Source organism: Salvia splendens, unplaced genomic scaffold (assembly GCF_004379255.2).
Source record: "Salvia splendens isolate huo1 unplaced genomic scaffold, SspV2 ctg393, whole genome shotgun sequence".
Classification (NCBI taxonomy): domain Eukaryota; kingdom Viridiplantae; phylum Streptophyta; class Magnoliopsida; order Lamiales; family Lamiaceae; genus Salvia; species Salvia splendens.
In genome coordinates, this window is record NW_024599041.1 from 13,129 (window position 1) to 30,521 (window position 17,393).

The 17,393-nt window shown below is 37.8% G+C and overlaps 1 protein-coding gene and 1 long non-coding RNA gene across 2 annotated transcripts; one reads left to right on the plus strand and one right to left on the minus strand.

Moving 5' to 3' along the window:
- Nucleotides 1-889: 889 nt before the first annotated feature.
- Nucleotides 890-3,925, minus strand: LOC121790033 (phosphoenolpyruvate/phosphate translocator 1, chloroplastic-like). The gene is made up of 9 exons (XM_042188336.1): nucleotides 3,392-3,925; nucleotides 2,685-2,807; nucleotides 2,442-2,594; nucleotides 2,185-2,270; nucleotides 1,989-2,073; nucleotides 1,785-1,904; nucleotides 1,616-1,684; nucleotides 1,358-1,487; nucleotides 890-1,275 (listed from the first exon to the last, which is right to left on the minus strand). Exons 1-9 carry the CDS (start codon nucleotides 3,731-3,733, stop codon nucleotides 1,199-1,201), a joined length of 1,185 nt encoding a protein of 394 aa, XP_042044270.1. The 5' UTR covers nucleotides 3,734-3,925; the 3' UTR covers nucleotides 890-1,198.
- A 10,207-nt stretch (nucleotides 3,926-14,132) lies between these two features.
- On the plus strand, nucleotides 14,133-15,417 carry LOC121790036. The gene is made up of 2 exons (XR_006048183.1): nucleotides 14,133-14,464; nucleotides 15,183-15,417. It is a non-coding gene; the product is annotated as an uncharacterized LOC121790036 (long non-coding RNA).
- Nucleotides 15,418-17,393: the final 1,976 nt, after the last annotated feature.

A 17,393-nucleotide genomic window follows, 5' to 3' on the forward strand; every position in this document is an offset into this window, starting at 1 on the left:
TTCTTTTCGGCACGGAGATTAAGAAAAATTGTGTTAGGTGAGTTAAGTAAATGGAGAATAAAGTGGAAAATGAAAAATGTATAGAAATGAAGTGAGAATAAAGTAAGAGAGAGTAAAGTAGGTGTGGAGAAATGTGTTGACTTTTACTGAAAAGAGAAATGACTCTATTAATATGGAACATACAAAAATGGCAAAATGACTCTATTACTATGGAACGTAAGGAGTACTATAGATCGACTTTCATGGTTTTCTTTTCATTATGTAGTAGGTGTATATAATTATTGAATGAAAAGAGAGACATCAAAGTGGATGTAGACTGTCCGATGCATAATCATTGAATGAAAAAAATGTCTTATTAGAAGAGGGAATAAGCGGCAATATGTATTGTTACTCTAACAAAATGTCTAAATTTATACTCTCAATTAAGTGGAATTTAAGGGTGTGTGTGACCATAAAATCTTAGACGTGCATATCGTGCTATATAAAAACTGTCCACAGAAAATAGACTAGTTTTACCATTTTGGGTCATGCACCAAAACTAGACCAATTTCTAAATATAGAATTTTTAAACATTTAAAATCCACAATTCACTAACCCTACTTTTCTTTTACTTTACCAATTGTATATTAAAACTCGTGTCATACATAACTATGTCTATTTTTATTTTTAGTGGACGAAGGTAACATACCTGAACCATTCAAGAATCACATATGGATCAATGGATGCATGAAACAATACACACGATAGCCAACAAACCATTATGTTTTAAGAAATTAATTAGTATAGTATCAACCAACAGTCCAATACAACTATTCTCTATCAGTCCGAGGGGAAAATGCATTACCACAAATCACACCATTCGTGAAACATGAATATACCAAAACCAAAATAGTGGAAAACCAATCATGGATACAGCTAGGTAAAATTGCATATAATGATACAATTGTGGTCTTTTAGATGTAACAAAGTTTAATTACATCGCATCTACTTAACTTAGTGCATATAAACTGTGAATTTTGTTCCATTTAGAAATGTAATAATTAAATTACACTTTCAAATGTCACTATATCTCGTGACTTGCTTTCATTTTTGTGAAACTAGTAGCTACCTAACCATCATAAGATGTAACAATTCTTTAAAAATCATGTCACTACGCTACTAGAAGATTTCGTGTAACGTTCATTTACCAATGGGAATTTCAAGCAGTTTTTGGCTTGGGCTTAATGCTATTTACTCTAGAGTAAAGGAAAACTCCAGCAAGAGCTATGGCAGTACCTACACCAACAAAAACAGTAGTCAGATCCCAACTGAGATTTAACCTTTAAACCCGATCTAAGCCGGAGTAACTCAGTTATACCTAGAGCATTAACGGGCAAAACTGGTGTACGGAAGAAGAGTACAGACGACACAATAACCACCACCCGCTTGACACAATTGGCAACGGAGTGGGTGACAGGCGAAACGCGCTGCAATAACATGTAAGCAACCTGCGAAAAACAATTCTCAGCGGTGATCATGTCAAGAAACACATATATTGAACTTTCAAGAAAAAGATTGTTTTCAGATATAAACATAAAAGGCATAATAAAAGAAAAACGGATAACGAGCCGATTACCTGCTGATATGCGTGAAAGCAGAGAGCTGCCAAGAGGGACCTAGTATAGATTTCATTAACATTCAACCCCTTCACATAAAAAACCAGTGATCATCATGAAAAACGCGCTTGTAAGGAATATAGCTCGATTCAAATAAATGTAAAAGCATGTTTTCTATGAATTACGTACAGAAGCCTGAAGGTACGAAGGCGTGAACTTGACACCCTCCATTAAGAGTGCAATAGGTATATTCAAGACGAAGGACATGACAGTAATTATTGAGAAAAGAGTTATGTTATCGATGGATTCCTGCATAAAGAGAAAACGGAGCTGAAGCGTGACTTGGAAGGAATCTCGTAGGGACTTAAGCTAATCAATGGACAGCAAGTATACCTCTTTCTTAACCATCACTTTTTTGCTAAGCACATTGCGGGATTGATTTGATAAATTTGAAGCCATGGCACTCCAGAAACCCGCCCTTAAAAAACAAAGATAGCACGACTTCTGTGAAGAAAACTTGAGATCAATACAGTGTACAACAAGGGAAATGACAACCATTGATCGACAACAGTGTGCCATGGATACGTACCAGTTAAAGGAGACCTCAGTCATTGATGCCAAAGCAACTCCACCAACGACTGGAACAAGGGACGAAACCACCCAAATCGTAGGAGGCTGTCCAAACAAGACCAGTCAGAAAAGAAATGTTTTCCAAACTATACAACCAGGCCAAACATAAAAAGTAAAACTAAACAAATACTATCCAAAATATGGTGTTTTAGAAGGATACGTAGTTTTATTATAAGAGCCTACAAATGCGAACATAAATGACGTAGCGATCTTTACCTCCCCAAGAAACATGGAAGACAGGATAACAGAGAAGAAAGGCTCCATAGCTTTAACCGTGTGAGTGAAAGAGACAGAAACTTTTCCAAGACTCATATTCGTGAAGAGGTTGCCTAAGGTATGCACCACTGCTAATGGAAGAATTGCAGCTAGCTGCCAATGTTGAATGCACTATGATGATCAGATTGGTAAATGGATGAGAAACATTTTTTAATAAAAAAAAGAACTTTTCGTATCAAGCACCTGCGCTCCACTGATTTTAGGCCGCTTGTAGAGATTGAATGCCCACATCAAAGCAACAACAATAGTCCCAAATCCAAATTGAACCAGACTGATCGTAACCGGGTAATGAAAAGCTTTGAGAACCTATTTACAAGCAATCAACATCGTCTTGTCAGCTTTGAAATGTATTAACAAATAGTATCTTTGTTTATATAACAGGGTTGTTCAGTTTGCAAGATTATATCTCAGGATTAAATATGTATTCTGGTTCATGAGATTGAATCTCACAACTCGATCCTAGATAGATAACCATGTGATAATTAGTCATAGCCAACTCTTTCAACTTAAATAATCTCACAAATCAATCCAAGGCTACATCTCATGATTATTTTGCCTAACAAACCGAACAGCCACATGTAGTGTAGTAGTCTTGCATGTTTATACATCCATTCTAGCACTAAAATGCAGTCAAATTCACATATTTTCGGTAGGTAAACACGAAAATGTCCGACAATAAAGCTATAAACATGAAACATGAAGCACAAGATAACAAGAAATCACAAACATTAGGTAAAAGTTGTTCTACCAAACACCAGAAAATAACTGCCACTCTGTTCTATACCAAAATTTTTAAAAAGTAAAATGCTACACATATTCAACACGAAATTAGCAGCAACATTTAATTGAAACAACAAGAAGAAGAAGAATAGAGATGAGAAAAGTAGTACCTGCTTGTTATAGATATTGAAGTAAACATTAAAATTGCCCCAAAGCGCGAAGAGCAACCCGAGCACCAACGTGTCGGCAAAGCTCTTCGATTTGGGGCTCTCGAAGGCATCCTCGGTTGCCCTAGCTATGATGCCATCTGATTTTCCCTTGGAACTACCAAAATTGATGGTCAATTTCCGGCACGAAAAAGAAGCTGACGCAAACGACGAAGTCTGGTGATTTCGGAGGATCAATTTCTGCGAGGATGGGAGATAGATGGGATTGAATCTAGAGGAGATCCTCCGGGGATTGGCGGAGAGTGAAGGCAATGGACGTAAAACTAAACCCGCGGCGCCCTGCATTTTTCGTGAGAGAGAGAATGTATAATCTGTGTATGTAATAATGTATATGTAGCAGTGGTGGTGGTGGTAGGGGCGGCGGCGGAGGAGGTAGGTGTGAGGAAAATGAGAGCGTGGAGATGAATCGGAATCAGAATAAAAGAAGAATGTCCGCTGTAAAGGAGGGGATCTTATGTTTCTATATCTATTTCTACATAGTCAATTTCCTATAAATGGATTCATTTGGACTGTTTTGTTGGCCAGGTACATTGACAAAATTTAAATCTAAATAAGAATACTACAACTGCAAAATATCTAATTTTCTGAATATTCATGTTTGAAAAGTTTTTGTCAGTTTATGACTTTACTTTTGTAGGTGGAGTGGAGAGGAGATAGAGACACAATACAACTATTAGGACATGTTTAGTGTTTTTGATATAGGTTCCGTAGATATAATTCTGAATTAGAATGGAAGAGGTTGGGCCCACCAAATGTGAGTTTGCTTATTCTGTTCACTGTTTTTGGAATGAGATGAGAAAACTATAGTAAAATGAGAAAAGGGAGGAGAAAAAGGTGCCTAACTAAGAGAGGGAGAAAACCAAGTATGAGAAAATTGATAAAATTAGGTAAAGTATGAGAAATAAATTTTTTATTTTAGAAATTATTTTTTTAATATTTTAAAATAATAAAATATGATTATTTTTCGTGTAACCATTTTACCACCACTTATTCTTTGGTCAGTAAATTTTGCTAGAACAGAAGTTTGCATACTTTACTTTGCTCAATAAATTTCTAATAAAGTTTACTTTTACTGGGGCGTTATACATTTATTCTATTTATTGCACCACGTCAAATACATACTCTTTTTAAGAAAATGCTAATTAATCACTAATGGTTTGCATAATAGTACTTCATCCATCCCATTATAAATGACACATTTCTTTTTAGTATGTATATTGGAAAAATTAAAATACATAGTTAAAGTGAAGAAAAAATAATCACTTTAACTATTTATTATGATTTTTCTAAAACACGTAAAAAAGAAATGTGTTACTTATAATGGGACAAGAGACCAGAGGAAGTGGAGTACTACTTAACAAAAGATATAAGATAGTAACCTAAAATTAGTAGACCCATTATACTGTATAAAGGTTGATAGTCAAGAGACCAGAGGAAGTGGAGTACTACTTAACAAAAGATATAAGATAGTAACCTAAAATTAGTAGACCCATTATACTGTATAAAGGTTGATAGTTGCAACATGATTGGGGTGTCTAGTGTTTGCTGATAACAAGTGGAATTCGCTCTGATATCTCCACTTTTAGAAAAGTCTATAATAAACGCATTTTGCTATAACTTTTATAATGATCATTGATCACCATACATACTTTTACAATGTTTGTCGTTTTTAGCGTTAGCTTATCCACAAATTAAGCGTCGAAATACAATTTGACAATATAGGTTGAAAGTTCTTTAATGGCTACAAAATAAGAAATTAGAGTGTCCACAATGGTGGCCCTTGAAGGCCACCAAAGTTGGCCCGGCCATCAAATGTGGCTCTCCACAATGGTAAAACCCAAATATAACAAGGGCCACGAAATGTGGCCCTCTCCAAAATCAAAATTAATTTTGTTTGCTTTTTTTAATGATATTTTTTAATTTAAGTACAATAAATTTTATTAGACTATAATTTATGAAATTTATAATTTTAATTAAAATAAAATAATTTGGATTGTAAATAAAAAAATTTCACAACCTAAAAAAAGTGTAACAAGAACTTCGTTCTATTATATTAATAAAATAGGAAAATTATACAGCGAAAGTTTTATACTTTAAAAACAACAACCCGAAAACCCATATCACTATGCGGCGCTCCTTCTACGGTTCCAGACCTCTTCAACCATATCAGCCTGCATTGATGTATGTGATATTTGGCTCCGCATATCGGTGTACCGCTGGATCAAGTATTCATTAGTACGTGGTACACCCATCTGCAGGGGCTCCATGGCAATACCCGAGCTCGAACTAGCACCATCTTCCGGTGTCCATCGCCCTGCAGCAATTCCTTCGTCAGCTATTATCATATTGTGCAATATGATACATGCAGTCACGATGTCTGAGACATCATTTTCGTGCCATTGTCGAACCGGGCACCGTATAATGGCCCATCGCGCTTGGAGGACACTAAAAGCTCGCTCTACATCCTTCCTAGCACCCTCTTATTTTTTCGCGAAGTAGGTTTGCTTCTGCCCAACGGGTTGTCGGATCGACTTCACAAACACGGGCCAGCGAGGGTATATCCCATCGGCCAAATAGTATCACATGTTGTACTGCGTGCCGTTGGCCATGAATCTAACTTGCGGACCCTCACCCCGGCTCTCGTCATTGAACAGGTGGGACGATCGTAGAATGTTGATGTCGTTGTTCGACCCAGCGACCCCAAAATACGCATGCCAGATTCGCAAGCGGTAGTTAGCAATGGCTTCCAGGATCATCGTGGGATGTCGGCCTTTGAAACCAGAAGTGAACTACCCCTTCCAAGCCACCGGGCAGTTCCTCCACTCCTAGTGCATGCAATCGATGCTTCCTAACATCCCTGGAAAATGATGTACAGTCCCGTGCATATCAATCAGACTCTGGCAATCATTGGCCGTTGGCTTCCGTAGATACTCCCCTTTGAAGATATCCTTAATGCCCCTACAAAACTGCCTCAACGTCTGTAGGGCAGTCGTTTCGCCCATCTGTAGGTATTCGTCAAACATGTCAGCGGGCTCGGCATAGGAAAGCTGCCTAATTGCCACCGTACACTTCTAATATGTCGACAAGCCGGGTCGGCCGGTGGCATCATATCGCAAGTTGAAGCACTTGAACCGCTGAGCCAAACACGTCGCTATATGGACAACGAGTTGTTGCGACATTCTGAAACGCCGACGGAAAATCTCTGGCGGATAACGGGCGTTCTCGCTGAAGTAGTCTTCCATCAACCGGCGGTCAGCCCCGGCATGGTCACGGTCGATATACCGCCGATGATAGAACGGCCGAGGGACTGCTACCGCCGCCGCCGCCCCCGCCTCCGCCTCGTCAGCTTCCTGTTGCACCGCTGCAACCAAGTTTTGGAACTCCAGATCTACCGCTACTTGGTACCGTTCATCGTCGGAATCCATATTTCAGAAGTTGAATTAAAATAGATTGGAAAGATTGTGAGAGGAAACTTTTTCTAAAAATGAAAATGTGACATCTTTAGTGGGACAAACTAAAAGGAAAGTGAGACATCTTTTATGGGACGGGGGGAGTACCTTTTTGGATGTCTCAACTAGTTGAGTCATTTCATTTTTTGATAAAAAATAATACATCAAATCACTATTACTTTATTTAATCACCTACTTTATTCTCTCTTTGTCTTTCCTACTTAATTATTCTCTCATACTTTTTAATACAATTTCTTAATCCTTGTTGTTAGAGAACATAGTGAAGAGCATACTCAGAGAGAAGCTCGAGTTCAAGATGAAGTCATGTTGCATGAGAAGCAGCATACGTTGCAACATGGAACTGAGTTGGATCATGATAAGCAGTGTGGGATTGAGCTGGCAGTTGATGAAGCTGGACCACCTGGTTCACAAGGCAGGGACGGAACTACACTTTCAAATAAGTCGGTGCTGAAATTAAAAAATATAAAGATAATAATATTAAAATATTAAATTCAAATATAATGTCTTTTCAATTTCGATGTGTCGCCCTTTTTTGAAACCGTGTCGCCATTTCTCAAATCAGTGAAACGACGAGGCTCTAGATGATCATTGTTTTCGACGTGTCGCCATTTCTTGAAACCATCGAAGAATGGTCTCATTTTCAATTTTGTTAAAAATTTCACTCTCAGTAAATACAACTAAGATATCATTCATTCAATCGTCTCTCATTCTATTTTGCAAATCAGTCTGGATAAGTTTTACCGAAGAAAATTGTAATACCCCGACATTTTCTACCTTTTATTTGTTCTCCAAAACGTTGTTTACGTAGCTGAAATTTTTGCCTTTAATTCTTTTCGCTGATTAATAGAATGGGCTATAGTTAATAGAAATCAGGCCATGATCGTTTCCATTCTTTTATCAAGCCAATTCTTTTCTTGAGGGAGCCCAATTATTAAGAGCCCAAGTGAGCCTCATTGTTATTGCAATCGCACAAAATCAGCCACTCTCTTTTTCTGTTGAGGAATTTTTGGCCATGATCTGTAACCACCGGAAGATAGGAACAAATCTAGTTCACTTGATGTTTATATACTACAAGTCTCCTAAGTTACACCACTTTCGTTAAATTCTAAAACTGAGAGAGAGAGAGGGGGGATAAGAGGGCGAAGGCGGCGGTTGGTGAACGGAGCTAAGACGGCTGGAGCTCGGCGGTGACAGAGAGGCAGTGACAGCCAGCGCATACAGAGCCGAGAGTGCAGCGGTGGCAATCCCGGCTGTGGCGACGGGCTGGTCTCGATGCAGTAGCAGCAGCAGCGAATGGCGGAGGATCGACGAATTTGAGAGGGGTACGCCGGCAGTGACCGCTGCTGGTTGGAGGCAGCGATGGTGTTGTGAAACCGAGAGATGAGGGGAGAATAGGAGACGAAGAGGAGAGAAATCAGAGAGCAGCAGCAGCAACTAGGCAACGATAATTCTCAGCAGCGGAGGCGGAGAACGAGGCTGCTGGAGAGGACGGAGGCTGCCTGAACAGCGAGGAGCAGGGGCTGACCGCAACTTCGATGCGGTGGCGCGACGGGCCGAACAGCGGTGGAAAACAGCGATAATGCTGGAGAATTTCACTGAGGCAGCGACAGCAGCGGCGCGAGAAAGGCATCGACGGAGACTCGCTGCGATTCAGATCTGAACGGTGGTGGGTAAGACCGCGAAATCTAACGACGATGCAATTTCAGCAGACTGAGCGACCGGGACAGTGGTGGCCGTGAACGGCGGTGGGTAAGACCGCGAAATCTAACGACGATGCAGTTTCAGTAGACTGAGCGACCGGGACAGTGGTGGCCGCGAACGGAGGCTGGCCATGGCGGCGGCTATGAGGCGAGATATGTGAACAAAGTGAAAGTGTTGTTGCGCATGTTATGTGGTGCTATGTGTTGATTTATTGAGTGATATTATAAATTGCTTGGCTTTGTTGATGTGATGTGAATTGATGCTCGACTTTGACAGAAAAGTGATTTGTGTTTCAAATACGTTTTAAGGAAAATAAAGTTTGCAAAGGGAATGTCATGCCATGTTTTTATTTTGAGAAATGCCTATCTGTTTGTTTAGCAAGAGAGTTGTCCCTACTAGACCTATTGAAATCGAATTCGGGTCTGACTAGGGATCGTGAGCCGTCTTTTGGGTTGGCCGGTCCAGTGATTGAGTTTGCGGCCACATTCTCGTTTCACATTATGTTGTTGATGTTGATGAGATCGATGTTGATGTTGATGATTGCTTAGTGGGGAGTGAGTCCCTACTATGAGTTTAATCGAATTCGGGTCCTAGCAAGTAGGGATGTCAATCGGGCCAACCCGTTCGGGTTCGGGCAAACCCGTTCGGGTTGTCGGGCCATTCGGGTACGGGCTATTCGGGTTATGATTTTTTCGGGTTATAAAAGTTCGACCCTAACCCTAACCCTTCGAGTTTCGGGCTAACCCACTGGGTTATTCGGGCCAATGTGTATTTTTAATTCTTTTAATATTTTCAAAAAATAATACGTATTTTAAATTTTCTTTAATTATATACATATTTTTAATTAATCATTCAACAATAAAATACATATTTTTAATTTTCTTTAATATTTTTAGAAAGATTAAGTTATTTAAATTTAAATAACTTATTCATTACATAATTATTTACAAAATATCTATCAATAGTATGTTTATGTTTATGTATTTAAAACATAAATCAACGTTTTATTTCAAAATTCAAACATAAATCAATTCGTAGAAAATTAAATAAAATTTTCATAACGCGAGAGGTGCATCGTAGATGTAACAAAAATATTTTGAATTGTTAAAGAGTGAATTATCAAGATGCTAGCTAATTGGAGTAACTCTAAGTTTTCTTGAATTATGATTGGTCAAATTTAATTTATTCCAGCTGTAAATAAGTCAAATAATAATTTATCTTTGTTTTAAGAATCATCAAAGTACGCATAATTCAATGACGAAGTGGCGTCAAAACACTTTGCACTATTATATTGGAAATATACTAAAAGAAAGCTTTTATATACGAGTATTTATGAATCCATGAACCACATGGTGATTTTTTTCGTGATCTTATATAGTCGGTTGACGTATTTGGATTTTGCATGGTTTTAGAGAGTTGTCTTGGATGATTTTGATTATATTTCTATGTTTTGGTATGTTTACATGTTTGTTGAGAAATGATAGAAAATTGATTAGAAAATGTACACAAAATATGTGGATGTGCAGCAGCCTTGTTTGAGTCAATGTTTCTCGCGATTTTGAAGTCTGATAAACCTCTAATACATATCATTCTCTTCGTCTTCGAAAGAGCTTCGCGTGGATATATTGCACGCCTCAATCGGAGCTTTGTAGAGAAAGTTATGACCATTACAAAAACTGCTCGCTGTGCAGAAGCCTTCAACCCGACGGGCCGACTCGTAACCCGAACGGGTCAGCCCGAATGGCCCGATTTTAAATTCGGGCTGCGAAATTACAACCCTAACCCTGTAATTTTATCGGGTTATTCGGGCCGGCCCGCGGGTTCGGGTTACATTGACATCCCTACTAGCAAGGGTGCGTCCCTACTCGGACTAGTGTACACGATGAGGATCGTGAGTCATCGAACGGGTTGGCCGGTTTTCATGCTCGTGGAAAGTGGCCCCCTTACACGGCACCCTAAAGAACAGATATGGCAGTTTCTTAAATAATTCCAGGAGAAATGGTTGTGTTTTGAAATGATGAGGAAAAAGGATTTGAGGATGAGTTGAAAGTTTGTGTTTGAGATATTTTTAGTGTCTCGGTCCTTTTCAAGTTAAAACCCCGAGGTCACTCAATGGTGGCATGATATAACTATTTTATAAAATTGTTTTGGCATTTGTCCACTGAGTGCATCAAGTACTCAGCCCTGCATTTCTTTTTAAAAATGTGCAGGTTGAACGGTGACGAGCGCGGTGGGTGTTGAGCATAAAAGTGAAGAATGTCTATCAAATGTCTAGAATATGTTGTGTCTTCATACATAGCATTATTCTACTCTCGAAATGCTTCCGCTAAATATTGTTTTTTTTTAGTTGTTGATTGTTGAGATACTCTGATTTTATTCGAGCTATTCCCATTTGTTTCGAGCTATTGTCGATTTGTGTTGATTTCCCCCTTTCTTCCCCGCTTCTTTTACCCTCCCCTAGTCACGATCAACCGTGTTTTCTATCCTTAGAAAATGCGGGCATGACAAAAATACTCTCTCGACAGAAGCTGTCGCAACAGGAAGAATCAGAGTCAACTCAATCAAATGATACCCAAGGAAAAAGGTTTATCTCTTGTGGTAGCGACCAAAATATTTGCAAGATTTCTCAACAACTCGACTTTATCAACTATATCACTGATATAACTTTTATGATGATAGGGGAAGAGTCATACATTCAGTGCACGAGAAGTCGTCCGGATAAAGTTTTGTGAGACTGACCAACTTGTCGATATTGAAGCTAGCAAAGGACTTTTTTGGACTAAGGCAATTCATGCAATTAAGCAATTCTGTATTCGTTTCTGGGAAACGATTTTCCATCTCTTGAATAAGTAAATCAAGAACCTAATAATTATCTGAAATTAGAATACAATGAAATATTTAATAATAATCACAACAAAGAAATAAAACATAAATCATACCTGACAGTAACCTCTACCTTGTAATGATGATAATTTGTAACATGTTAGCCTCGCTTCATTCGCACAACAAACTGTGATGTTATCATCAATATTGATGACATGAATGGAATTAGCCACAAAAAACTCTTCAACTTGTCTCAAGAATTGGCTCCATCCATTCTCTCTAAAGTCTTGCAAAGTCCTTTTAGTTGTATTAATCAAAGATATAGCTTGAACTATATTTTGATCCCTATTTTGCAAAATTGTTGACAAATCATATGTAGACCCAAACAACTCTATCATCAAGTGTAAAATAAACACAAAGTCATAGCTTCCAATCCTCATACCCAATGTTTTTGATATACCACTATTATCTGGATTAGTACCATCTCCATACAAATGTTCAAGCATTTCAATTATCGATGACCACATACCTTTTAGAAGAAGTAAAGTAGTGAAGTGTGATCCCCATCGAGTGTGACCCGGTCGGCCGCCTTAAACTCATCTCTTGATTTAAACATCTTCCACTTTTAATCTCTTCACTTTCTAGACATTTGATAATTTTCACATGCTCAACTTGTAGTTTGTCTCTCCTTTTACAAGATGTTCCACATCCACATGTGTTTATATTCATAGTGACAATGGTGAAAAAATCACTTATAGCACCATGTTATTTTATACTCACTCCGTCCCATAGAAGATGTCACACTTTCCTTTTTAGTTTGTCCCACAAAAGATGTCACATTTCCTCTTTTGGAAAAAGTTCCTCCTCACATCACTTATAAAATTATATTTTCTCTCACCACTTAACACACAAAATAAAATCTCCTAAAATCTCGTGCCATCTCCCAAGTGTGACATCTACTACGGGACGAAGAGAGTAACATTTACCACTACTAGTTGGAGTTGATGAGCAAAGCAATGTATGTACTTCGCATATCCATTTTCATTCAGTATAAGGGTTTTCAGACCATTGTACTCACCCCGCAAATTTGATGCACCGTCATAGCCTTGACCTTTTAATTGTGACAAAGATAAATCATTCCCTTCCTTCAATGACTTTGTTGTAGTATCAGTGACATGTACCAAGACTAAGAATCTTTCTGCAATCTCTCCATTATTGTTCACGTATCTAATAAGGCAAAGCCATTTGCTCTTTTATCGAAGAATCTCGCACTTCATTAACCAATAGCGAGTATTTGCGATTTTCAATATCTTCCAAATAACATTCGTAGTCTCAATGACACAACAATTTGTTAATTCCTTTTGAATCAAAAGACTAGTCATCTGATTATTACCTGAAGCATTCTCCAATGTAACTGCAGCTACCTCCTTATAAGCTCACGATACCATTTAAGTATATCTAGAAAGTTTCCCTTGTTTGTAGACTCAAATGATTCACCATTCCCATGAAATGATAATCCCTATCTTAACAATAATCGAATCACATCTAAAGAAGTAGTCAAGCGAATGCGGTAGTTGACCTCGTTTTCCTTATCATATTTCCTCAAATTGTATTCAACACTCTGTCTTTGATTTTTAAACCCTTGAAAAAGTATTATGGCCTGATCATGTTCGCTAATTGCTAAACCTTCATGTTCTCTAAAAATAGCAAGTGCCTTTTTCCAATTTTTAAAGCCTATACTCACGAATACATCATCTCCAAACTGATTGGCATTAATAGGCTTAAAAAGATAACACCAAAAACAAAATGTTGCTTCTTTTTCAACACTATATTCCAACCATACATGTCTCTCAAACCATTTAAATTGGAAGCTCCTTTTTTTCTTTACCATACGACGTTTTCCTAAAGACATGTGGTTGGCAAGGTCCGTTAGAGATGTATTCTCTTCGAACGTGATCCCTTATTTGAAAATCATAACTAGCAATAGGACTCCATAGCCCAGGGTCACTCTATGTATCCGAATTAACCTCGACACTTGCAACATTGATTCTTTCTTGATTTAAAGTCGGACTCGGGTCACTAACTGTGTTTTCCGGATTACCTTCAACACTTGCAACCAATGACGGATCGAGGTGGAGTCGGGCGGGTTCGGCCGACCCCATCGTCGGTCCATGGTGACACCAGAAAATTCCATTTATTTGTTCATCGTCTCACGGGAGCTTCGTTTTCGACCCCACGACAACTCCGGCTTGAAAGAGAAATGAAAAGGGAATAAAATTGAAAAATTAGAGAAACAGAGAGGAAGATTAACACTACAAATCAAGGGATTAGAAAAATGGAGAAAGAACAACAAGGCGGCAAAGTTTAAATTTTGTAACAACAAAATTTGTTTTGGAGAAAGAATATGGAAAAGAATGGCGAGGAAGAGGGTTTTGAAGAAGAAGAGAGATGGATAATCATGTGATAATTAGTCATAGCCACCAGTCAAGTCAGTGGAGGATCCAGATTAATAAACGGAGGGGCAGAATATATATTACTAGTTTGGTTTAGGGTGGAAATGACTATTTTTTTAATCATCTGGGCGAGGAGGGGGCAGTCACCCCCTAGATTCGCCAGTGCTCCAACTAAAATAGTACCACGACTCTATCCTATGCTACATTTCATCATTATTTTGTCTAACAAACCAAACAACCACATTGTAATAGTACTCTTGAATATTAGCACATCCATTCTAGCACCAAAATGCAGTCAAATTCACATCCCATCTATCTCTCATCCTCGGAGAAATTGATCCTTAGAGATCACCAGTCTTCGTAGTTTGCTTCAGCTTCTTTTTCGTGCCAAACATTTACCATCAATTTTGGTAGTTACAAGGGGAAATCAGATGGCGTCATAGCTAGGGTAACCGAGGATACCTTCTAGAGCCCCCAAATCAAAGAGCTCTGCCGAAACGTTGGTGCTCAGCTTGCTTTTCGCGCTTTGGGGCATTTTTAATATTTACTTCGATATCTATAACAAGCAGGTATTTTACTTTTCTCATCTCTATTCTTCTTCTTGTTGTTGTAGTTGGAATATATGTAGCATTTAAGTTTTTAAAATTTTGGCATAGAACAGAGTGGCAGTTATTTTCTGGTGTTGGTAGAACAACTTTGATCTGTGATTTCGTGTTATCTTGTGCTTCATGTTTCATGTTTATAGCTTCATTGTCAGACATTTTCGTGTTTATATACAGAAAATAAGTGAATTTGACTGCATTTTGCTGCTAAAATGGATGTGCTAATATTCAAGAGTACTATTCGGTTGTTCGGTTTGTTAGACAAAATAATGATGAGATGTGGCCTAGGATAGAGTTGTGAGACTATTTTAGTTGGAGCACTGGCGGATCTAGGGGCGACTGCCCCCTCCCCGCCTAGATGATTTAAAAAAATAGTCATTTCCGCCCTAAACCAAACTAGTAATATTTATTCTGCCCCCTCCGTTTACTAATCTGAATCCTCCACTGAGTTGGCTGTTGCTATGACTAATTATCACATGATTATCCATTTAGAATGGAGTTGTGAGATTCAATCTCATGAACCAAACACAATACATTTTAATCCCGAGATATAACTTTGCAACTAAACAGCCCCGTTATGTAAATTGGTTACTTGTAAATAGGTCTCAAAGCTTTTCATTACCTGGTTACGATCAGTCTAGGTCAATGTGGCTTCTAGTCATTGTTTCCCTACACCCCTTTGTAGGTATAGGGAACATCTTGACAAGAGGAGGAGTGCCCTATCTGGACTACTCTCTCTTGGAGGCTTGTGGCTGAAAAAATCGAGAAGAAGATAAAGATGACGGATTTTGATATCTTTGCTATTTCTAGCTAAGTCTCCAAATGCTTAAAGTGGAGATGTTGTGTAACATCCCAGAATTTTGTGACTTTTATTTAATAAGTTGATTTGAAATTTCAATTATGAAATTTCTTTGTTTCTATGTGATTAAGTGAATTATGTGAAATAATTCTCGTGGGTGATAGGGAATGAAGTATTTGATACTTTTGTATTTATATTTTAATTCGGGGAAAATCAATTTAAATAAGATCATGCATCTTGTTCTAGCCAAATAAAGTAGCTATTGTCGGCCCCTCCAATTATTGGAAGATTTATTCTTTCTTGGATTTAATTAATTGTTTTGGGATATTCATCCAAATTAAATCCAAATCAAATTATCCCTAAATTGTGCTACATGAGATTCGAACTCTAACCATTATTTTTTTTTGTAAGTTTCGAATATTCTCTATTTTAATTAGGAGGATGAATTAGTTTCTTTGATTTAATTGGTACCTTGTTGATTTCCTTTAGCTATTTTTTTTTAAATCCAATTAAATCTTGCCACATTTTATTCCCCCACCCAATTAAATTAAGAGTTGAATTATTTCCTTGCGGCGAGTTAAGCAAATTTTCGCCCCCTCCCTCAGTATTTCATACTTGGAGATTTAATTTATTTTGTTCCCTTGTTTATGGAATGTTCATTGTTTATTTCCTAAATTGTGAATCTATTCCTCTCCAAGTAAATACCAAATAAATTCCTTATTGAATTTCTAGCCATAATTTTCGAAACCTTGCCTTCTTTTTATTTGTGGGTTTTTATTTATTGGTGTTGATTTGTAGAAGTATATGAGAGAAGGGAGACTTTCTTGTTTGATAGGAAAATATGGCTCCTCTTATTCCACACACCATGAAACTACATGTTACATACATATATATAGTGGTTAATGGATAAGGTAATCCTTATCTCTAATACCAAGCTTATCTATAATTAAATTCATCCCTATCTCTAAATTCATCCCTATCTCTAAATTCATCCCTAGCCCCCATTCTCCCTCACTCCACACGTTTTTTTCCCCTCCCTCTCTACAATCTCTCCAAAAATCCTCCATTCAATTCTTGTTTCTTGCATCAATTGGAGTGGATTTTCAAGAGTTCCCGACGAATCGTGCCAACGCTTGTTTCTACCGTTCGTTTTTCTTGATTCAAAAAGGTATAACTAAGATTTTCTTCTCATCTCCTTCATTGAACCATGTTCTTGATCCCTACATGCATATAGTAGTGTAGGAATCATAGATCGCAAAATTAATCGGTGGGAAAGTGAGTTTGCGTGAGAACTTTGATAGTTATGCGATTTTTGAATGAGTTTATGTAGAGATTGTTTTGAATCCTTGGTGAATGATGTAAGTTTATGTGCAAACATGTTTATAAGAGTCTTATCAAGCATGATTGTGTGTTATAAGCATGAGAATTTGTGGTTGGATGATTGGGAAAGAAACTCTAATTTCGAAATTTTGAGTCTGAAATTTGTGACGTTCGAACAGTATTTCCTGATGTGTGATTGTCCTATCAAACGGTCGAATTTTGATATGAAAATTTTACTGAGTAAATTTCAAGGTGATTTCTGTGTCTCGTATAAATTTCAGCCCTTTTTGTTGAAAAATGAATTTTTGAAAAATGTTTGAAGTCGACTGCGCAATTCTGCCAGTAACATGTGTTCTCGACCAGAAGCTTTCGAAATCTTTTTGACCGACCAAATGATCTCCGTTTGATGTGATTCTTAAACTAGATGAAAATTTGAAGTGTCTTCTGAGTCTTGTAAAATTTTCAGCCTTATTGGACATTGTATGAATTTATGGTGAATTTTTCAAACGAACTGCGCAATGCTGCCCGAATCTTTATGTTCCAACCAGAGTGTTGTATTAATGTTTTGACTGACCAAATGATATTATTTCGGTGTGAAATTTTAACTGGTTGAACTTGAATGTGTCTACTGTGTTGTGACCAAATTTTAGCTTCATATGAGGTCAGATGGATTTTTAGTGATATTTACAAAACGGTCGCGCAGTTCTGCCAGTTTTATGCCTTAATAAAATAGTGCTTATTTTCAAGATTTATGGTGTTATATGATGCATGTATGTC